This window comes from Microcaecilia unicolor, chromosome 8 (assembly GCF_901765095.1).
Source record: "Microcaecilia unicolor chromosome 8, aMicUni1.1, whole genome shotgun sequence".
NCBI classification, from domain to species: domain Eukaryota; kingdom Metazoa; phylum Chordata; class Amphibia; order Gymnophiona; family Siphonopidae; genus Microcaecilia; species Microcaecilia unicolor.
The window spans coordinates 200,064,278-200,088,939 of record NC_044038.1 but is presented as its reverse complement, the minus strand read 5'-3'; the positions used below and the strand labels follow the sequence as shown (position 1 = coordinate 200,088,939).

Here is a 24,662-nt window from a genome sequence, read left to right as displayed (position 1 = left end):
CAACTGGTGCAGGAGCCGACGAGAGAAGGAAAAATTCTAGACTTGGTCCTTAGTGGAGCGCATGATCTGGTGAGGGACGTTATGGTACTGGGGCCGCTTGATAACAGTGACCATAATATGATCAGTTTTGACATCGACCTTGAAGTAACTGTACACAGAAAGTCAAATACGTTAGCGTTTAACTTTAAAAAAGGAGACTATGATAAAATGAGAAGAACGGTAAAAAAAAAAACTTAGGGGGGCAACTGAGAGAGTAAAAACTGTACAACAGGCGTGGACGCTGTTCAAAAATACCATCCTGGAGGCCCAGGCCATACATATTCCGCAAATTAGAAAGAAAGACGGAAGTCCAAAAGACACCCGGCCTGGTTGAAAAGTGAGGTGAAGGAAGCTATTAGGGCTAAAAGAAACGCCTTCAGAAAATGGAAGAAGGAACCGTCTGAAAATAACAAGAAACAACATAAGGAGTGTCAAAGCAAATGCAAGGCGCAGATTAAGAAGGCCAAGAGGGAGTATGAAAAAAAGATAGCATTAGAGGCAAAAAAACATAGTAAAAATTTTTTTCGGTATATTAAAAGCAGGAAGCCGGCAAAAGAATCGGTTGGGCCGCTGGATGACCGAGGGGTAAAAGGGGCGATCAAGGAAGACAAAGACGTAGCGGAGAGACTGAATGAATTCTTTGCTTCGGTCTTCACCGAGGAAGATTTGGGTGGGATACCGGTGTCGGAAATGGTATTTCAAGCGGACGAGTCGGAGAAACTTACTGACTTCACGGTAAACCTGGAGGACGTAATGGGGCAGTTCGGCAAACTGAAGAGTAGCAAATCTCCTGGACCGGATGGTATTCATCCTAGAGTACTGATAGAACTGAAAAACGAGCTTGCGGAGCTACTGCTAGTGATATGCAACTTATCCTTAAAATCGAGCGTGGTACCAGAAGATTGGAGGGTGGCCAATGTAACGCCCATTTTTAAAAAAGGCTCCAGGGGAGATCTGGGAAATTATAGACCGGTGAGTCTGACGTCGGTGCCTGGGAAAATGGTAGAGGCTATTATTAAAAACAAAATTACAGAGCACATCCGAGGACATGGATTACTGAGACCAAGTCAGCATGGCTTTTGTGTGGGGAAATCTTGCCTGAGCAATTTACTTCAATTCTTTGAAGGAGTGAACAAACATGTGGACGAAGGGGAGCCGGTTGATATTGTGTATCTGGATTTTCAAAAGGCGTTTGACAAGGTACCTCATGAAAGGCTACAGAGGAAATTGGAGGGTCATGGGATAGGAGGAAATGTCCTATTGTGGATTAAAAACTGGTTGAAGGATAGGAAACAGAGAGTGGGGTTAAATGGGCAGTATTCACAATGGAGAAGGGTAGTTAGTGGGGTTCCTCAAGGGTCCGTGCTAGGACCGCTGCTTTTTAATATATTTATAAATGATTTAGAGATGGGAGTAACTAGCGAGGTAATTAAATTTGCTGATGACACAAAGTTATTCAAAGTCGTTAAATCACGACAGGATTGTGAAAAATTACAAGAGGACCTTACAAGACTGGGAGACTGGGCGGCTAAATGGCAGATGATGTTTAATGTGAGCAAGTGCAAGGTGATGCATGTGGGAAAAAAGAACCCGAATTATAGCTACGTCATGCAAGGTTCCACGTTAGGAGTTACGGACCAAGAAAGGGATCTGGGTGTCGTCGTCGATAACACACTGAAACCTTCTGCTCAGTGTGCTGCTGCGGCTAAGAAAGCGAATAGAATGTTGGGTATTATTAGGAAAGGTATGGAAAACAGGTGTGAGGATGTTATAATGCCGTTGTATCGCTCCATGGTGCGACCGCACCTTGAGTATTGTGTTCAATTCTGGTCGCCGCATCTCAAGAAAGATATAGTAGAATTGGAAAAGGTGCAGCGAAGGGCGACTAAAATGATAGCGGGGATGGGACGACTTCCCTATGAAGAAAGACTAAGGAGGCTAGGGCTATACAGCTTGGAGAAGAGACGGCTGAGGGGAGACATGATAGAGGTATATAAAATAATGAGTGGAGTGGAAGAGGTGGATGTGAAGCTTCTGTTCACGCTTTCCAAAAATACTAGGACTAGGGGGCATGCGATGAAACTACAGTGTAGTAAATTTAAAACAAATCGGAGAAAATTTTTCTTCACCCAACGTGTAATTAAACTCTGGAATTCGTTGCCGGAGAAAGTGGTGAAGGCGGTTAGCTTAGCAGAGTTTAAAAAGGGGTTGGACGGTTTCCTAAAGGACAAGTCCATAAACCGCTACTAAACGGACTTGGAAAAATCCAAAATTCCAGGAATAACATGTATAGAATGTTTGTACGTTTGGGAAGCTTGCCAGGTGCCCTTGGCCTGGATTGGCCGCTGTCGTGGACAGGATGCTGGGCTCGATGGACCCTTGGTCTTTTCCCAGTATGGCATTACTTATGTACTTAGAAGGACATTTCCTCTCGGGACCAAAGACCTTGAGCAATGTGTCCCAGACAGTGAGCACCCCAGCCTGAGACTGGCATCGGTTGTCACTATGACCCACTGAGGGTCTAAAGGAACTCCCTTGGCCAGATTTTGAGTTCGAAGCCACCAATGGGAGACTCCTTCGCTCTAGAGTCCTAACAATCAGTTTGACAGCCAGAGAATCTGTCTGCAGAGACCAACGGGACAAAAGGGACTTCTGAAGAGGCCTCATGTGTGTTCTGGCCAAAGGAAAAACCTCAATGGTCATCGCCATGGATCTTAAGACTTGAAGATAATCTCTCACACATGGTACTGGCTTGCAAAGAAGAGACCGTATCTGATCCTGAAGTTTGACAATTCTGTTCAGAGGCAAAAAAACTCAGCCTTGCAGAGTATCGAAGCAAACTCCAAGTGAAAGTCTGAGACAGACCTAAACAACTCTTGAGAGGGTTTACTACCCAACAAAGGCTTGCACACTTTCCTGACACGATTTTGCTCTGATCAATCAATCATCCAGGTAAGATGGATCAAAATGCCCTCTTTTCTGAGAGCTGCTGCCACCACCACCATCGCAAAGGTACGAGGAGCCATAGAAAGACCGAAAGGAAGAGCTTGAAACTGAAAATGCTGACTCAAAACTGCAAAACTTTGGTGCAAAGGACAAATAGGGATATGCAGACAACCCCCTGTCAAATCTAGAGCCATCAGAAACTCTCCTGATTTAACAGCCACAACGACCAAACGCAGTTTTCCCCATAAGAAAACTAGTGACCTTCAGAGTCCGGTTGACCGCCTTGCGATCGAAAATTGGTCAAAAAGATCCTTTTTTTTTGGAACTACAAAGTAAATGGAATAGTGACTTGTTCTTATTTCTGGAGGAGAAAAGGACAGACCGCTTGTAAACCAAGAATCCTTTCCACAGTGACCCTGACCGCTCCTGCCTTTAGACAAGAACAAGGAGACTCTAGGAAAGTATCTGGCAGCAGCCGCACAAACTCAAGGCATACCAGTTGTGTATAACCTTGAGAACCCATTGATTGGAGGTAATTTGGGCCCACCTCTAATAAAACTGAGCTAACCGAGCTCCCACTGGAAATGAGGTTGGATCCAGAACGGACGAGGGGACTTGGAAGGAAGTACCTGCATCTCTACTTCTGTGTCGGGCTTCTCTAAAGGATTAGAACCTTTGAAAACAGCGAAACGTTTGGACCAGTAGCTACTCTGCCCGCCTGAAACAGACAAAAATCTCTGCCACGTCCCCGACTGGAAAGAAGGACGCGACCGGCCAGCCTAGTACGATCCTCAGGAAGTGAAGGAACTTTAGTATCCCCTAGACTTTTGATTTATCCAACTCATCACCAAAAAGAAAAGATCCTCAAAAGGGAAGCTTACTTAGACTTAGAAGGCGCATCAGCCGACCAGCCTCGAAGCCACAGAGAATGACGGGCCGCAACACAAAGCCATAGACTTGGAAGAGATCCTCAATAAATCATACAAGGTAGCCGCTAAGAAAGCCGAGTCCATCTCTACCTTAGCCACCTCAGTATCCATTAAGGAGAAGTCATCCGAAGACCTATCTAAAACTCTCTGACCACCGAAAACAAGCCCTGGCTACCGGAGAACCGCAGATAGCTGCTTGGACCACCAGTGCTGAGACATCAAAAGAAGACTTTAAAAGAGATTCTGTATGCCGATCTTGTAAATTTTTCAGTGCCGTGCCTATCAACAGGGACGGTATTGTGCATGGTAACAGCAGAAACCACCGCATCAACCACAGGAGGTTTAAGAAGAGCCTTGTCTGGATCTGGAACCAGGTAAAGGCAAAACATGGATCTTGAAAGACGAAATGGAGCATCTGGCACATCTGTGCATGGATATCTCTGATACCTTGATGCATAGAAAAAGTTTTACCAGCTTTCCTAATGCCCTTTACCAAAAGATTCACCTTGCGCTCTTGAACGACTACTGAATCCTCCTCAAAATTTAATTTAGAAGAGACCAAGGAGAAATTAGACCTTACCTGCTAATTTGCTTTCCTTTAATCCCTCCGGACCGGCCCAGGAATGGACTGATGGGTTATGCACGCCTACCAGCAGGTTGGAGACTGAGAAAAAAACTCTGACTCTAGCGAGCCAATAGGAGCCCTGGTCATGTGACCCTAGCCTCAGTATTTGAATAATAAAGCAGAAAGAAAAACAGTCTGTGCCCCAAGGAATTCAAGCAGCCAGACAGCACTAGTAAGGACGTGCTCTAACAATGGCTCACCAACAACTCTTCCCAGAGAAACGGTATGGGCTTATTATAATGGCTCACCGAGTACCCTAACCAGAGCATCGGTATGGCCAGATTATCCTGGCTCACCACGTACTCTAACCAGAGCAGCGGTATGGCCTTATCACAATGGCTCACCGAAAACCCTTACCAGAGAATCGGTATGGCCTTATCACAGTGGCTCACCGAATACCCTAACCATAGCATCGGTACGGCCCAACTATTGTGGCTCACCACATACTCTAACCAGAGCAGCGGTATGGCTTGAATAGAAAATCCATTTTTTTTAAAACTTGCAACAAGACAGCTCTGCAACCAACAATTGAACATAGAAAATTAGACAGAAAGATAGAACACGGGAGGGACCTGGGCCGGAGGGATTAAAGGAAAGCAAAATAGCAGGTAAGGTCTAATTTCTCCTTCCTTAGCATCCCTCCGGACCGGCCCAGGAATGGACTGATGGGACGTAAACAAAGCAGTAGTCCTACAGGAGGGACCCCAACAGACCCGCTGAAATTACTTGCGACGCAAAAATCGCCTCCTGCCGACACTGCACATCAAGCCTGTAATGTTTAGAAAACGAATGGAGAGAGGACCAAGTCGCTGCCTTACAAATCTCCGCTGGTGGAACCAATGAACACTCGGCCCAGGACGCAGCTTGCCCTCTAGTTGAATGAGCTTTAACAGAGTCCGGGACAGCTTTACCTGCCAAAAGGTAGGCTGACCCTATCATCTCTTTGATCCACCTAGACAATGTGGGCTTAGAAGCTGCCAACCCCTTAGGGTGACCGGCCAACAGTAGAAAAAGACAGTCCGTGCGCCGAAAATCCTCAGTAACTGCGAGATACCGTTTAAGCACTCTTAGCATCCAGAGTATATAACTGTCGCTGCTCCTGCGTCCCTGAGGCCGATCCCAGAACAGGAAGAAAAACTGACTGGGACAGATGAAAACGAGACACCACCTTAGGCTAAAAGGAGGGAACCGGACGAATAACCACTCGCTCCTTGGAAAACTGCAGAAATGGAGATCTACATGAAAAAGCTTGCAACTCTGAGACTCTCCGAGCAGACGCAATAGCCACCAAAAACACTGTCTTAAGCGTCAGATCCTTCAAAGAACATGCTTACAAAGGTTCAAAAGGTGGTTTCGCGAGAGTCGAAAGAACCAGATTAAGATCCCAAGATGGAAAGACTGATCTTACCGGAGGACGAAGAAGGCTGACTCCCTTCAAAAAACGGGCCACCTCAGGAAGACTGGTGAAAGATTTACTCCGAATCCGACCTCTAAAGCAGGAAAGAGCTGCCGCTTGCACCTTAAGAGAAGAAAGAGACAGCCCTTTATCCAACCCTCGCTGTAGAAAATCCAACATCTGAGGCACAGATGCCCGAAACGGAAGAATGTCAGCCTCTGCACACCAGGCCTCAAAAATTCTCCAAGTGCGAATATAGTTTAGCAAAGTGGAGCGCCGACGAGACCTAAGCATGGTGGAAATCACTGGTCCTGAAAAACCCCGTTTAGCTAAACGGGCTCGTTCAAGAGCCAAGCCGTAAGACAAAATCGACCCGGCTCTGGAACTGGCCCCTGAACCAGCAAAATCCTGTGAACTGGTAGCCGAAGAGGAGGCGCCACCAAAATTACTGGTCTTCCGTGATCCTCGATCATCTGTAGGAGACGGCCTATTAGCGGCCACAGAGGGAACAAGTAAAGAAGGTCGGAGGGCCACTGTTGCAAGAAAGCGTCTACCCCTGCCGCTCTTACATCCTTTTGAAGAATCGAGGGACTTTCGAGTTGAGACTGGAGGCAAACAGATCTAGAACTGGAGTGCCCCAGTGCTCCACTATCAACCGAAACGCCTGATCGCCGAGAGACCATTCCCCGGGATCGAGAGTGTGGCGACTGAGAATGTCGGCTTGAACGTTTTCCACTCCGGCCACATGCGATGCTGAATTGGCAGAGAGGTGAATCTCCGTCCAGGCGAGGAGACTCTCTGCCTCCCGACACAAGAGACGACATTTCGTTCCCCCCTGACGGTTGACATAGGCCACTGTCGAGGCATTGTCCGAAAGAACTCCGACCGCTTTGCCTATTAGTAGAGCACTGAAGTGCTGCACAGCTAACCGGATCGCTCTGGTCTCCAATAAATTGATTGATTGAACTGCTTCCATTTGAGACCAAAGACCCTGGGCCCACTGCCCCAGGCAATGCACTCCCCAGCCTCGGAGACTGGCATCTGTCGTTAACGGTATCCAGCGAGGAGATTCCAAAGGCATGCCTACTGTGAGATTCTTCCTCTGCAGCCACCAAAACAGCGAGCTGCGCTCTCTGTTGCGGAGAGGCAGACGCCTCCATAGAGAATCCCTCTGAGCGGACCACCGAGATAGAAGAGACCACTGAAGAGGCCTCATATGGAGTCTGGCCCAGGGTACTACTTCTATGGTGGCTGCCATGGATCCGAGAATCTGAAGATAATCTCGACCACACGGACGCTGCTGTTGAAGAAAGGCCCGAATCTGAGACTGGAGTTTTAGAATCCTGGCCTACGGTAGAAAGACTCGGCCTCGTGTCGTGTCGAACGTGACGCCCAAATACTCCAGAGATTGAGAAGGAACCGAATCTTGGTTACATTTACTACCCAACCTAGAGACTGCAAGAACTGCATCACTCGTTCTGTGACGCGACAACTCTCTTGATAAGACTTTGCTCTGATTAACCAGTCGTCCAGATATGGATGAACAAGAATCCCTTCTTTCCTGAGGGCCGCAGCCACCACGACCATAACTTTGGTGAAAGTGCGGGGAGCCGTCGCAAGACCGAAGGGCAGAGCGTGAAACTGGTAATGCCAACCTAGAATTGCAAAGCGCAAGAACTTGTGGTGAGCCGGACGAATGGGAATATGCAAATAAGCCTCTGTGAGATCCAAGGCTGTCAAATACTCTCCCTGGCGCACTGCGACTATGACTGATTGCAGGGTCTCCATACGAAAACTTGTGACAGAGCGCGACTGACAGGCTTGAGGTCCAAAATAGGGCGAAAAGAGTCTTCCTTCTTGGGAACTACAAAATAAATGGAATACCAGCCTTGCCTGTACTCGGAAGGAGGGACTGGACAGATAGCTTGAAGATCTAACAGTCTCTGTAGCGTATCCCGAACCGCCCTCACCTTGAGAGCAGAGCGACAGGGAGACTCTAGAAAGGCGTCTGCAATAGGCCTTGCGAACTCTAAGGCATAACCGTCTCGTATAACTTCCAAGACCCACTGATCTGAAGTTATGTGGGCCCACCTCTGATAGAACTGAGAAAGACGAGCTCCGATAGGCACCAGAGGAGAGGCCCTCGCCCCTTCATTGGGAAGAAGGACGGGTCTGGGATCTAAAACCTGGAATGGAGAAACTCGCTCCTCTGCGAGCACCCCGAAAGGACTGAGTCCTATTGTAGAACCAAGATTTGTGAGGTTGAAAACCCCGACCAGCCTGAAACCTCTACCTGAACCTCTACCAGATAAGGACCCTCGACCGGACAGGCGAGGTCTATCTTGCGGCAAACGAGGAACTTTAGCATCTCCTAAGGAATTAACCAACTTATCCAACTCTTCCCCAAACAAAAAGGAACCTTTAAACGGAAACTTGCTCAATTTGGATTTGGAGGCCGCATCCGCCGACCAACCTTTCAACCACAGCGATCGGCGAGCAGCAACTCCCAAAGCCAAAGACTTAGAAGATGCTCGCAACAAATCATACAAGGCATCAGCCAGAAACGCCGCCCCCGTTTCAATCCTAGCCACCTCTAGATCAATAGCTTGAAGATCATCCGAAGTCCTGTCCACAACCCTCTCTGCCCACCTAAAACAGGCCCTAGCCACTAAGGAACCACAAATGGCAGCCTGCACTGCCAAGGAAGAAACATCAAAACTATTCTTGAGCAGAGAATCCAGACGTCTGTCCTGAACATCACGAAGAGCTGTACCGCCATCTACGGGAACCGTATTACACTTAGTCACCACCGACACCACAGCATCCATGACCGGCACCTTAAGCAAAGACTTATCCACTTCAGGAACCGGACAGTCAGGGACTCTCATTGCACTTTAATAACATCCCAAATATCCTGGTGCATAGGAAAAGTCTAGGAAGCAGACCTAGAGCCTTTAATCAAGAAATCGACCTTACGGACTTCCGAAGCTGGCTGTACATCTTCAAAGTTCAAAGTAGAAGACACCATAGAAATTAGCTCCTGCAAATCATCCTTATGGAAAACTATGGCTACAGAAGGATCTTCTCCTTGAGCAAAAGAACTAGCCTCAGGATCTGGAGAAGAAGAATCCTCCCAGATATGTTCCGCCAGATCTTCCTCTTCTTCTAAGAAGGGCATTTCCTGATCATGAACTGACTCCAAATGCTCCCGCCAATCTCCCTCCCTAGATCTCTTAGGGGGAGGGGGAGCAGACATACTCAAAGGACCTGGCTCAGCTGAAGAATCACCCTTCTGCAGCAAAAAAGCCTGATATATCTGGAGCACAAACTCAGGAGGAAAACCCCCTGCCTGAGTAGGCCCAGCCTGCATCAGTGCTCCTGAAGAAAAAAACATCCGAAGTAGGTACAGTAAGACCTGCAGGCTGCGATGGAGAGTGGGAGGATGAATTCAAAATGGCCGCCGTTCGCGCCAAAACCGCCGTTCTGGAGTCCGGGGGCGCCTGACCCTTCAGCAACCACGAGATCGGAGCGCGCCAGTGAAGAGACCGAACCAGCTGACTGAACCGCTGCAGGCAAAACCGGACCCGAAGCTCCCGCTAGCGCTGTACAATACTTACAAGCGCCTGAAGATGAAACAACCCGACGCTGACAAACAGAGCAGCGCTTAAGTTTTTCCGACATCGCTGACACGCGCGTGCGAACCCGATTTGCGCCGAAACTTTTTTTTTTTAAATAGCGCTAAAATTAAACAGACAAATCACCCCCGAAAACAAATAGTGATGGGAGCCAGACCAGGTAATAAAAACTGTACTTTTTGTTTCCCTGCTGATGGAAACGCTAACCAGCCACACCACACACACTTAACAGTAACAGAGCTGCCTGCTCGTTTAATCAATGGGGACCCAAGAGGTCTGTGGCATTATAGGAAATTTCGTTGGTTTTCACATCTGGCTGCCTCTCCCAAAGGTAAAATCCCTTTGATATTCAAAGGGCAACCCTTCCCTTAGAAATTGAATTAAATTATAAGGGAGGTGGGGAGGAAAAAAAGGGGGAGGGACCTGGGGCACCCTAGTTTGCACCCCTGAGGCTGAAAGCCAACCAAGCTGAAAACAAATCCTAACAAGCCTCAAAGAATTCCTGTGACACAGAATAAAGCCAATAATAAAGAAAAAGCTGAAAGACAACAAAGAGAGACTAATGGGCTCACTCCTACCTACTGGGAGACTGAAAATACTGGGGCTAGGGTCACATGACCAGGGCTCCTATTGGCTCGCTAGAGTCAGAGTTTTTTTCTCAGTCTCCAACCTGCTGGTAGGCGTGCATAACCCATCAGTCCATTCCTGGGCCGGTCCGGAGGGATGCTAAGGAAAGCTATGAATTCTTGCAAATCCTCCTTATGAAACATCTGTACTACAGAGAGTGTCTGACACTGGATGTGCAGGAGCAACTTCCTCAGAAAAAATTGATTCTTCTACACCAAGGTCTTCCTCGAGATAAGACATCTCAGGATCCAAATCCATGTGAGCATCTGCCTCTAAAGCCCAGACAACCCTAGGTCATTTGAGAGAGGAAGGATCTAGTCCCCCTGACCCCTCAGAAGGAAACACTGGAGAGCGATCCAATTTATGCATTAAAAATGCTCTATACATTTGCAATACAAGTTCGGGAGGAAAACCCCCTTCAAGTTCAGCTATGGCTTCCTGCCAAAGCAGAGCCTGAGAATGAACAGCTGCTTGCACCAGAGAAGAAAGCGAAGTCCTCGATACACACCCTGGACTTTAACAGCATCAGGATCTCTTTGGCGGTACAAAATTTGCAAATACCAGATACCATGAGGCCCCTGTGCTGGCAATACCACACAACACCGCAGCTTCTCCACCATGATTTTTTTCTTTTTTTTAAGCACAGTGCCCGATACACACTAATAAAAGTAGAGAGAGAGTTGTGGGGGTAGGAATACGGCCATCCAAGTGCAACACCCCCAAGGCTGTAAGACACCCGTGGGCCTCAGTCTCCTTTAGCAACAAAACTTACCCTTTTTTTTAAGCCCCATTGCACAGAATAAAGTATAGTAGAAACAATACGAGTCAAAAAAAATAGGAAGATATAGAATAATAAGAGACTAAAGAGCTCACACCTTTCATCTGTCGGAGATTGAGAATCCTGGGTCTTATTGTAACTAGCAAGGGCTCTTATTGGCTCTCCCAAGAGTCAGAATTCTCAGTCTCTACCTTGCTGGAAGGAGTGCACAACCAATCAGAATTTTTCTGAGCCGGTCCGGAGGGACATTAAGGAAATAAGAAATAAAATGTAAAAAATATTAAGCTGCTCCTCGAGAGAATCTTAAACGCCACAAAGATGTGTAGAGTCATCACAATTGTTACCATTGACACCTGCCAGCCAGTCTTCTCAGGAGTAGCCCTCATACTCTGGAACTCACTCCCAGAGAGTCACGACTACCTCCATTTCAGGAAGTAGATGAAAGTCTGGCTCTTCACCCAAGCCTCTGTCGTCTATGGAGATTGACTATTCTTACTCCACGATCTGGACCTACTCACTGCACACCTTATAACTAAGACCAGTTCTGCATACCGTATTCAACTATACATGTAATCAGCTTTCAATTTAGCCACACAATTCATTTATCCCCGTGTTTTGTCCTACTCTTCTATTTATATATTCGAACTGCACTTCCCTGTCTCCTTTCCACCTATTAGGATACTGATGTCAGTACAACACAATGAAACATCTTACCTATGTTATATGAATGCCCTAAATCAGTGGTTCTCCACCCAGTCTTCGGACACACCTAGCCAGTCAAGTTTTCAGGTACCCACAATGAATATGCATAAGATAAACTTGCATATATTGGAGGTAGTGCATGTAAATCTCTTTCATGCATATTCATTGTGGGTAGCCTGAAAACCTGACTGGCTAGGTGTGTCCTGAGGACTGGGTTGAGAAACCCTGCTCTAAATGTTGCATTTTAAGGTGTTTTCAATTATATTGCACTGACGTGAATATATCCATGTTAAATGAACAATCTTCCATGTTGCTTATTATGGTTATTTGCATTCTGCCAACATTTTTGTTATATGTTTTATTAGGTTGCTTTAATAATTACAGTTCTGATACTGGATCATAGTTCTGATACTGGATCATGTCATAAGAACATAAGAGTACCCATACCGAGTCAGACCAACGGTCCATCTAGCCCAGTATCCTGTTTTCCAAACGTGGCCAAGCCAGGTCACAAGTACATGGCAGAAACTCAATTAGCAGCAACATTCCATGCTACCAATCCTGTGGCAAGCTGTTGCTCCACCATGTCTGTCATGTTGTTGCTACAGTATTACTAAGCTTTAGTTTGACTTGTTTACCTCACTGATTGTATTGAGCCTGCAAATAGGTGGGAAAATGTGGGATACAAATGTAAAATAAATAAATATTGTTTACATTTGGTTATTTTATTATTGTGAGGTTAACACAATGTAAATTTTTTCTGTCAAACTATATTTGACTGAATACAGTCTTAGGTAAATCTCTTCATAGAGGTGGTTAAAAAAATCTCAATACATACATAAATACATCTGAAAATGCCCTAGTTGATATTTAGGGAAAGAAACCACAGAAGCGGAAGACACTTGGTGTTTGTACGTTTGGGAAGCTCGCCAGGTGCCCTTGGCCTGGATTGGCCGCTGTCGTGGACAGGATGCTGGGCTCGATGGACCCTTGGTCTTTTCCCAGTGTGGCATTATGTACTAGCTCACTACGTATAAAAGTGCTCACACGAGTAGTGCAGTTGGAAAGCCTTTTCGGATTTGCTACTTTGCCTTGAGCATCGCGTCTTTTTAAAAATAGCATGTTCTTTCCCCTGTTTATGTTCATAGTCACTGAGACAGTATATAAAGGCCCCTGAGGCAGGCGCTTTGCCAAAACATGGTTCCGTGTCGGGTCCTTTTAAGAGTAAAGTATTTTACCCTACAATCGTCCTCCTGTTGTTTTGGGAAGAGTTCCGCTGACTACACTTGTCGGTATTTACACATGGATTATCCCAAATTAACCTGTTTTTGGGACCTGGAACGCTTGAGGATGGAAATGTGCTCTCATGGAAGTTTGACTTTATTGGCTGCTGTTGCAGACAGATTTACAATAAAAATGGAAGCACATACAAATATAAAAATGGCATATAGATGGTAGGTGTGGTGATTTAGTTATATAACTATCCTTATGATGCTGCCCCCCTTTGTTGAACTTTGTTTCTAAAATGGTGCTGTTGTACAAAGCACCATTTGTGTTATCTTCAGCAGAGCCATACTTGCTGAGCCTTTCATAAAATACTGGTTTAGCTTTAGATGTTGGGACCTAAGGAGAAACTAATTTGCTTTCCTTTAATCCCTCTGGACCGGCCCAGGATTGGGCTGATGGGTTGTGCTCGCCTTCCAGCAGGTGGAGACTGAGAAAAAAAACTGACTCTAGAGAGCCAATAAGAGCCCTGGTCATGTGACCCTTGCCTCAGTATTTGAATAACAAAGCAGAAAGAAGAAGAAAGACCCAACACTCTGTGCCTCGAGGAATTCAAGCAGCCAGAACTTAGAAGGTAAGATCTAATTTCTCCATGCCTCCTACAAGCCTACAAACTATCAATGTGGTGTACAATCTTCTTATTCTTTAAGCATTCTAGTCCATTTTGACTGAGGACCTAGTAGCACTATAAAAATTAGTACTGAAAATCATAAATAACTTTAAATTTGGCCTTGTAGGGTACAGGTAGGCAGTGCAATTTTTGCAGGAAGGATGTGATGGAATGCCACATTCAACCCCTCTGTCAGTTGTACTGCATTTAGAATTAGTTGAAATTGGTGCAGACTTTTTTTTAATTTGACCAATATGTAAGGCAGCCTCCCCAAGGAGATCTCAGGAAGTGGGAAAATAACTAGCTCAGATGATACCTTTGAGCAGATTGCAGTCTAGAGAGGTCTTTATTTTATACTTGGGTTGGACAATAAACTAAACTTTCTATTAGCAACTTTAAAAAAATGTAAACATAAGTAGTTAACTAGGAGAGCATTACTTGTTGGTAGTCCAGAGCTTCCCATATCTCTGTATTTCCATGGACAGATAGCAAGAGGCAAGTTTAAAGCACTCAAGATGCTTATTTCACACCCAGGCATCTTCATATTCCCTATTTCTTTCATTCTCTACTGGGAAACCCTTCCATTTTAGTTCAAAAGAAATTCCAAGTTCAGTTCTCTAGTAGTATCCGCTCACTGTTGTTAAATCAACTAGTCCTTCGTTGTATAAAAAGGACTGGCTAGCAAACAGCTGGTTGCAGCCTACCCTTTAACAGCTCTACCCTCTTACCCTCAGGATAGTAAAGAGACACTTCAAACTAGCATTCCTATCCTAGCCTTTTCAACAGCTCACCAGCAACTCTCACCAGAGCAGCGGTATGGCCTTTTCAATGGCTCACTGGCAACTCTCACCAGAGCAGCGGTATGGCCTTTTCGTATACATATGGATAGGCAAAGTATTTACAGATTTATACACATCTTTAAGTGATAATTTGGAAAATAGCTTATGCATTTCTAATAGGTGATAACTGGCAAAACAGCTCTGTAAAGAATTGAACATCTGAACACAGACAGACAGAAAGAACGAACACGGGAGGGGCCTGGGCCGGTCCGGAGGGATTAAAGGAAAGCAAATTAGCAGGTAAGGTCTAATTTCTCCTTCCTTAGCATCCCTCCGGACTGGCCCAGGATTGGACTGATGGGACGTAACAAAGCAGTAGTCCTACGGGTGGGACCCCAGCAAGCCCGCAGTGAGTACCCGCGATGCAAAGACCGCCTCCTGCCGACAATGAACATCAAGCCTGTAATGTTTAGCAAAAGAATGGAGAGAGGACCAAGTCGCCGCCTTACAAATCTCCGCAGGAGGCACCAAGGAACACTCCGCGCACGACGCCTGCGCTCTAGTAGAATGAGCTTTAACAGCCTCCGGGACTGCCTTGCCTGCCAAGAGGTAGGCTGAAGCTATCATCTCTTTAATTCACCTAGGTCGACTCCTGCTACATGCGAGGCTGATATGGCAGTGAGATGATCCTCTGCCCATACCAAGAGACTCTCTGCCTCTCGCCACAAGAGACAGCATCTTGTTCCCCCCTGGTGGTTGATATAGGCTACTGCCGAGGCGTTGTCTGAGAGAACTTGGATCGCTTTGCCCACCAGGAGAGAACTGAAATGCTGCAGAGCGAGTCTAATCGCCCTGGTCTCCAAGAAATTGATGGAATGAGTTGCTTCCAGCGGTGACCAGAGTCCCTGGGTCCATCTGTCGAGACAATGAGCTCCCCAGCCTCGCAGACTGGCATCCGTCGTCAAGGCTACCCACTGAGGAGACTCCAATGGCAATCCCTTGGTGAGATTCGACATCCGCATCCACCCAAAAGAGAGATGTGTTCCCGGTTGCGAAGAGACAATCTCATCAGAAAAGAATCCCTCTGAGAGGACCACCGGGAAAGAAGAGACCACTAAAGAGACTTCATGTGAGCCCTGGCCCAGGGAACCACCTCTATAGTTGCTGCCATGGAACCGAGGACCTGAAGATACTGTCGTGCCAACGGAACATTTTAGTAAAGTAAATCCAGAATCTGAGACAGAAGCTTTAGAATCCTGCCGTGCGGGAGAAAAACTCGACCCCGCACCATGTCGAAGGTGACTCCCAAATACTCCAGAGACTAAGATGGAACCAAACGCCTCTTGGCTACATTCACCACCCAACCTAGAGACTGCAAAAAATCCACCACTCGGTGCGTGACCTGAGAACTGTCCTGACAAGACTTTGTGCTATCAACCAGTCGTCTAGGTATGGATGAACAAGGATCCCCTGCTTCCTGAGCGCTGCTGCTACTACTATCATAACTTTGGTGAAAGTGCGCGAAGCTGTCGCGAGATCGAAGGGCAGGGCGCGAAACTGCTATTGTCGACCTAGAATCGCAAAGCGCAAGTATCTGTGGTGAGCCTGCCGAATAAGAATATGTAAAATAAGCCTCGGTCAGATCCAAGGCCGTTAAATACTCTCCTGACCGAACTGCCACTATGACTGATCGAAGAGTCTCCATAGCAAAACTTGTAACTCAGAGCGCGATTGACAGCTTTTAGGTCTAAAATAGGACAGAAGGGTGAGTGCTGCTTAATGCTTATAGCAAGAACTAGCTATTTTTGGGGTGTTCTGGGGGGGGGGGGGGTGACCAAGGTCACTGCATAAATAGGGCTGCATACCCCAGCCCTATCTTTGTGGCATCCCATAGCTGGTTAAGTGCTGAATATTGCTCTTAACTAGCTATGGTAGCTCTCTCCGGTCAGTAATTATTATTATTATTATTTTTTTTTGTATAGGCTCAACCATTTGCTCAGTATTGACGTCTGATTCACCGGTATTTAGTTTCCTGGATCCTCGTATCATGGTCATTTTGAATGATAGGTTACAGATTATTAGTAATAGTTGAGAACTTTCATCGTAGCATAAGTAAATGACAGTAAGACCTGCATGGTCCATCCAGTCTGCCCACCAGTTACTGATTATCAAAACATTATTGACCCAATAATCCAATAGTATTAACAACATTTTACTCGCTGAGGTCCATTACACAATGTTTTCCCCTCCCCCACTGAGATGTACCAGACCCACACTCATTTGATATGAATGTGGTATAAAATATGCATACTGGCTCCTGATCCGTCCTTGCCATTTTCAGGTCTTGGACTGAACCAAAAGTCTGCCCTGCATTGTCCCTATTTCCACCTACTGGAGTTTGCCATGAAAAACCACTCCATTCCATCCTGATAGAAGTCCGTCCGGCATTGACTTTACTTCGTCACAGCTGGAGCTGCCAATTAAGACCCACTCCTGCGCATCATAAATGAACTTACAGCTGTTGATGTGTTTAAGTTTTTTTTTTTAATATATACTATCTTCTTTTCTTTGTGGAATTCTTAGTCTATCCCACACATTTTTGAATTCCATCACTATTTTAGTTTCCACCACCTCCACTGGGAGGGTATTCCAGGCATCATCCTCACTGTGAAAAATTTTTTTTTTCCTAATGTTACTCCTAAGTCTACCACCCCACAACTTCAAATTATGTCCTCTAGTTTTACCACTGCTCTGTCTGTGGACTACTGGACAAGTGCTCAAGGAGAATAAACTAAAACAAAAACTAAACAATTTACCTGCCAAATGTCACACCTATACTAGAAACCTTTGATGGTGATGATTTGGAGCTACTATGGCGCTTATTTTAGTAGCTCTATTCATGTATGGGACGTCTGAAAATGGGTATTTAGATATCCACATTGCATAGACGTCCAGAAAACAATTTTATAAAACCAGAATGTGGATGTCTAACTCTGCCATATGAAAAGGGGGGGGGGGTGGTGGTGGCCTAGGAGTGTTTTGGGCAGGACTAGAGAAGAACGAAAAGATGGATTTCTATCTTCGATAGCAGGAAGGCCTGGTACATCTGGAGGACAAAACTCAGGAGAAAATCCCCCTGCCTGAGTGACTCCAGAGTGTACTAGAGCTCCTGAATCAGGTTCTCCTGGATTTGCAGCATTGCCTACAGCAGAGAGGTCACCCGACTGAGAAGACGGAGGGTGATTCAAAATGGCTGCCGTTCGCACCACTTTCGCTGTGGCGGTCCCCGAAAGCGCGCCTGACACCTCAGCAGTGGAGTAGAGCGGGACGGCGAAGAAAACAGCCAGCGAAATAGACCCCGAAACCGGATGAAGCACAGGCCCCGAAGCAACATCCAAAGCAGAGCAAAATTTACAAGTGCCGGCTGTGTTAACTCCGCGACACTGACAGACAGCAGAGCTCTTGAGCTTTTCAGCCATATCGGAAAAAATGCGTGCACGTGCTTCCGCGGTTTGTGCCTTTTTTTTTTTTTTTTTTTACTAAAGTCCCGCTCGCACGACTACTGGTAACAAAACGAAGAAAAATATCCCAGATACTGAAAGAGATGAGAGGCTTAATTCGATCGTTGAATTAGATACCTAACAGCTGATCAGCTACAAGAAAGCACTCACAAAGAACTAAACGGAGCTGCTTGCTCATTAGGTCACTGGGGAAAGCACTGCTTCTCTTTTCTCACTTTGTATTTATTTATTTAATACTGGCTGCCTCTCCCAAAGGCAATATCCCCCTTCTAACAACAAGGGTAGCCCTTCCCATTCTCTTTTTTCTTTTTTTTAAAGGGAGATGGGGAGGAAAAGGGAGAGGGACTCGGGACACCCGAGTGTAACACCCCAGAGGCTGAAATGTAAAAACGCTGAATACCTAACAAGCCTCTAAAGAATTCCCCTGGCACTTATAGACCAACCAAGAGAGACTAATGGGCTCACTTCCTACCTGCTGGGAGACTGAGAAAATACTGAGGCTAGGGTCACATGACCAGGGCTCTTATTGGCTCCCTAGAGTCACAGTTTTTTTCTCAGTCTCCACCTGCTGGAAGGCAAGCACAACCCATCAGTCCAATCCTGGGCCGGTCCGGAGGGATGATAAGGAAACATTCATTTTGCCACCTACTTAATCTATACAACATTATCCTCCTTATTTCTAATAACCTGGTCAACTCACTGTTGGGAAAACATGTCAAGCAAAATAGAGCCATTAATAGGATAATGCAGAATGAACTAGTGTTTCAGAGTAGATTAGAAACAATTGCGTAGGTGGAAATCCTATATGCATATGTATCAAACTCACGACAAAAGAAACTAAACTAACCAGGACTAGATACATTACCTCCCACTTTTATCCAGACCTGTTCAGGTAAAGTCTTATTCCTGCTACCTAATGTTTGCTTGGTTGATTCAATTTCTTGCTGATATGAGAAGGAGAAGGCTCTTGGCAATGCTAACTCTTGGTGTTTGGCAGCCTCTAGAATAGGACAAGAATTTCCAGCACTTTGAAAGAGACTCCCAGAAGAATTAGTCTGAAATGGGAAAAAGGACATTTTTTAAAAGGGACACCATACTTAAAAAGAGTATTGCTGTGGTACTGCAACTGTGTATTTAAAAAATGTATATACCGCCTATCTCACAATTCTAGGCATTAATCTCTGTTTAAGACAATCTAAATATTTCAGTCTCATAAGAGTATGTCTTAAAAGTTACTGTTTTATATGCATTTGAAAGATTCCTCTTCCTCAATAGCATTGCTGCAGGGCCAGCTCAAGAGGTTGTGGCACCCTGAACCAACTTTTGTTTTTGTGTACTCCCCCAACCATGCCCCACCCCCTACCACAGACATTTTCACAATTCCTCCCTCACCCCACCCCAAAACAACTTCTACAATTCCAACCCATCTCCCCCCCCCCCCCCATAGCCTTCCCAGGTTCTCCCTCCCACCCCCCACAGCCACTCCAGGTTCTCTCCCCTTATTCACTCCCATACCCACACCCCAAGTTCTCTCTCTCCCCAGCCACCTGAAGTTCTCTTAATTTCTCCCCGCCCGCATGTGATCCAGCATATCTCTCCTCCCTCCCCACCTGGTTTTACCTTTTTCCATTTTCATTAAAATCTTTGGCCCTGCAGCCTCAGCAGTGGTACTGAACAGCTGCCTGCAGACTGCACTGGGCTTTCCCTCTGACCTGTCCCAAACAGGAAGTTGTGTCGAAGGCCAAAAGAGGGACGGGTCAGAGGGAAGGCCTGGTGTAGGCCACAGGCAGGTTTTCAGTACCGTTGCTGCAGCTGCAAGGCTGAAGATTTTACTGAAAAAGGAAATAGGTAAAACCAGGTGGGAAGGGGAAGGAAGAGAGCCGCTGGCAGTCGGGTGGGGGGGTAGATGCTAAACCAGAAGGCAAATTATCAATCACAATTAAATTTTTTAATTGCAATTAACGCATTAATCATGGCGTTAACCACACTTAACATGCAGCCCTAGTAAAAGCTAAGCTTAACCTATGGTCTGTTGTTGTCATGGGCTCAGGCGTTTGGCGCTCTGGACCAGAGCCTCTCCTGGTCCGTAGGTTAAGCCGGCCCTGCATTACAGGAAGCTCAGGGGAGCTTTACAGGGTTCTGCAGCAGCTCTCGGAAAGGTTTTACAGAAGCATCCAGAGAACTGGGTGTGTAACTTAGTTATAAAGCTATTTTTAACTTATATGCCACTATGGCTCAGTGTGTTATACATCTTAAGATTGCACAATCTAACCAGGTTAAAAAAAAAAAAAAAAAAAAGACACACTTATCTGAACTGCTTTCTTGTGTCTACTTTCATAAGCTAACTTAACAGCATAACAGTAATTAACATTTATATCTGAAAATACTCTGAATGATTTGACTGCTTGAACAAATTCTTCTCAGTTATGCACTGCTAGCAATTACCCCTCAAATGACTGCACCATTGCTTATCACCTGTATCCTCATCGTATGTATGGTGCCTCACTCACGGGACTATAAAAAAAAATCAAAGTAATAAAATTAAACAAGATAAAACTACAACAAATATTTTATTTATAAAGTTTTATATATCACCTTCCTAAAAAAAAATAATCCAAAGCAGTTTACGACAAGATATGTAAGTCATCATAAAGCTAGGTTCTCTTACCTGCGTTTGTGAAGAAATACCATTGCCAGGCGTGGAACAGGCATTTGTGGTAAACAATGGATAGGTAAACTGCAGGGCAGTAGTAGCAGCAGTGGCTTTATTTTTCACTAAGGTAGTACATTTGTTCTGCTGATGGTGGAGAGGGACACCCATCAGTTCTGATGGATGACGGATGAGTGTTACCAAGCTACAAAATAAAAAAAAATAATAAAAAAAAGAGACTGCTACTCACTGGTGGCACACTACATTTTTGTACTCTTTAGCAGGCTTACCCTCACAAAAATGTCTTTCAGCTACATATTTGTACTAATTAATAATTTTGTATCTTACACTAGCTTTCATTCAGAAAGTCGAAAAGCAAATGGTAGCTCCTCTGCACACAAGCTGTCTTATGGGAACTACCATGAGCGTGACGGTTTCCATAGCAGGCCTCGAGTGGGGTGGGGTTGCTGGTGCTATCCCTAGCCATTCAAAGGCAATGGAGGAATGTGGCTTGCCAAAGCCATGAGGGTCCACTGTATGAATTGAAACTTGGGCCCTCTGGTTCTCAGCTTGCTGCTCTAACCACTAGGCTACTCTGCCTGCCAAAAAGAAATGGGTGGGGAAAAAATTAGACTAGCTCTTACTTAGGATTCCAGAGTTACCTTTACAACATAATGAGCACTTCAATATGTGGCAATAAAAGTCAAACAAGTTGTGAATGATGGTATCATTTTAGTGGACTACCTACAACTTGTTGATACTTAGTGAGACTGCTGTTAATAAGCGCTAATCATAGCATTTCATTTTGGTATTAAATTTTAATGGTAATGACTAAATTAGTCCCTAGAAAGTGATCATATAGATATTCTGTGTGTCCAGCTCTGGAGACAAAAATTCATAAAGATTCAGAAGGGAAGTGGGACTTGATATACCGCCTTTCTGAGGTTTTTCCAACTACATTCAAAGCGGTTTACATATATTCAGGTACTTATTTTGTACCAGGGGCAATGGAGGGTTAAGTGACTTGCCCAGAGTCACAAGGAGCTGCAGTGGGAATCAAACTCAGTTCTCCAGGATCAAGAGTGGAAGACTACCAAAGTGGTGTAAGTTCTGCACCAAAACTCCTGTAAGATCAAAATAAAAGCTCCAAATAAATAAACCCTAGAAGAGACATATTGGGGGTGGGGGGAGAGAGAGAGATATGATTAAGATTTGTAAGGCATTAATGTGAAAGAGCAAATCTGCAAATATGAGGTTTCAGGAGGCAGATTCAACAACATTAGGAATTTTTTAATAGGAAATACGGTATACAGACTATCCTTAAGCTGTAAAAGTTAATAAAGTTAAGAGAGAAGAATTAGCAGCAACCAATGGAGCCAAGTGTATGAAAGGCTGCAAATACAGTAATAACTACTTGCCAGGTACAGTGTGGCAAATTTGGTGCTCTGCAGCCACAACCACCATCTGGAGAGGCCATGGGGATTGTGAGGTCAGATATTCAGCTGGCTATTTGGATTTCTGTATGAACTTGGAGTCAGAAACAGGAAGTGAGGTCCTGAATATGAACTAAAAAGGCTGATCTTGCGTGTTAAGCTGTCCAGGAAAGTAACATACAAAAAAAAAAAAGGTACTGGATAAAAATGTTATATAAAATGTTATGGTGACCTCCTGAATTTATCCTGCTTATCAGCTGGAATACATCCTCACCACACAGAAAAAGACTGGATTAGCCTGGTCTTTCTGCCATCATCCATGCAATTAAGTTACTATCAAGGTAGCATGAGAGAAAAAAGTATTAATTTTGTGATATTTTGCTCCCATGGAAATCAAATAGTCAAAAAGTGAACAATTCTATTAGTTGTACACTAATACTAGATACAGCAGTCACAGAGTATGCAAAACCAAATATTTCAGTTGAACAGGGTTATTTGCAAGATTGATCTTTTAAATTTACCTGTTTTAAATTTCATGCAAATGTTTGATTCCCCGTTTTAATAACGCACTACACAATTTTTTTTTTAAATAAAAGATGATTTAGAAACACACTTGTTAAGGGTGACTCCAGACTCTTGGGGCTCTTGGCATCTGGGGATTTCAGATTGCATGCTGTTGAATCTATCTTCTAGTCGAACACGAACTGCAGATTTTGATCTTGGCTCGGAAGCTGGTGCCAAATTTTCAGTGCCAACATTTTCCTTATTAAGTCCATTATTTTCACAGTTTTTAACCCTTATGACATTGTGTCCTGGGGCATCACCAGAGCCACTGTTAGGTGTTTTATTCACCTGATTAGCAGCATTTACAGGTAAATTAGATTCACTAAGTAACATCATTCTGAGCTCTTGAAAGTCTATATGTCCGAGGCACTGGTTTGAACCCATGAAACTGCCCTCTGGAGCCAGAGCTGACTGGCAGATAACTGGGTGCACTGCCTGGTTCCCAGGATTGGTTGCAGTATAACTAGCTTGATTTGGATTAGTGGACGACTGGTACTGGGGCAAATTTGTGGGGTTACTAGCGGAGAAGAAGGTTGAATTCAGTCTGGCTTCCATTTCCCCTTCATTGGTTTGTGCCTCCATGTGAGAATAAAGAATATGTTGGAGCTGGGTATACTCTATCTCCGTCATCTCCACGAGGCTGAGATCGGTGGTGGTGAAACTAAGGCCTTGCTCATTGAAGGAAGCCTCACTCGGACCTTCGGCACCAGCAGGCGGTGGCTCTGAAGAAACAGTTGCCTGGGGCGTTGAGGTTTTGGGCTCAGTTTGAGTTGAACCTGACATAACGTCTCCAGAAAAGTGAAAAATACAAAAGTGACAAGACTTTGTCCTCCTATGCCCTAACTCGGAAGTTTTGGGCTGAGAACAGGGATAGCCCCGGCGGCTGCACCTACACGCTGCGGCTGAGCATTGGGGTGCGGGCCGCAGAGGAGCGCATCCTCATGCCAAAGGCCGGAGCCCCTCTTCCCAGCGCAGTACGCCTCATCCTGGCAACAAGAGAGCGCCAAAGCTCCGCTGCCGCCTGCAACGTCCAGGAGCTTATTTACTCATAAACCGAACGAGAAACCACAAACCGGCTTCACTCCACTGCCAACTTCCGCGAGGACACCTCCGAGCACGCTCCTCTCGTAGACCTGGGAAACTGACACCCACCCTCCGTCAATCCGCGCACGCATACGCGCCAGCCGCCCCGCGGGGCCCACTCTCCGCGCGCGCCAAACAACCCCAGCTCCTGCGGGGCCGCGCGCAGAGGTTCTCTTCTCCCTCCTACCCTCTACTAAGACGAATAGGAACGCGCGGCCCTCCACCAAAGAGAACGGCGGTAAACACGGGGAACTCCCTTCGCCTGCGGTACTCCAAGGAAGGAAATTCACAGGGTCGAGAGCAGGCTGCTCAGTACTACTCCTGACTAGAACCAGGGCATCTCTACAGCGACCGTTTGCCCTCGATTCCTCCCCAGAGAGCCTCGCGCTCGAACCCGCTGACGTCAACACAACCTTAGGCGGGAAATCAGGTAACGGTCTGCAACACCTCCGCGCATGACGAGAAGGGCACTTCCTGTAGGTACGGTGACACCTGCGCGCAGGTGAGGCACGCCCCCTTCACCCCTGTGCAAAGCATGTTGGGATAAAGTGGGTGGAGTGTGGAAACGTGTGCATCCAAGGAGGAAACCTTGTGTACATCAAAGAGCAGCAAATTAGGCTGTGTTTTACTAAAGCTTAGCTCGAGTTATCGGCCCTGCTGCAGGTAACTCGAGCTAAGCTTTAGTAAGACACCCGTAGTTGCTTACCTGTAACACTAATTTTCCCAGACCAAAAATCTTCTAGCCACCCCTATGAAGTCACGCAATTGAGCGTGCTCAAGAATTCCTGTATGTATGTGTGTGTATATTTATTTTATTTATTGCATTTGTATCCCGCATTTTCCCACATATTTGCAGGCTCGATGTGGCATGCATTGCTCCGTCATGGTATCATCATGACTGAATAAACATATGCAATTAGTAATTACATAGGAAACAAAGGAAATATAGTGTATAAAAGTAGCATGTATAGAGAGAACATTTATGGAATAGCAGATGAGACGGTGCTTTACTAAAGTTCAAATGATGGATCATTATGGTATGTTCTGTTAAAGAGGTAGGT

General features: G+C 45.5%; 1 protein-coding gene across 1 annotated transcript in view; it reads right to left on the bottom strand.

Moving 5' to 3' along the window:
• TCFL5 (transcription factor like 5) overlaps positions 1–23,988 on the bottom strand; it is a 144,191-nt gene extending 120,203 nt beyond the window's left edge. Inside the window, exons 1-3 of the mRNA XM_030212192.1 lie at positions 22,568–23,988; positions 20,540–20,726; positions 18,737–18,926 (exon numbers count right to left, since the gene is read on the bottom strand). Coding sequence (XP_030068052.1) covers positions 18,737–18,926; positions 20,540–20,726; positions 22,568–23,301 — 1,111 coding nt within the window. The 5' untranslated portion in view covers positions 23,302–23,988. The remainder of the gene's footprint in view (positions 1–18,736; positions 18,927–20,539; positions 20,727–22,567) is intronic.
• Between the last annotated feature and the right edge of the window lie 674 nt (positions 23,989–24,662).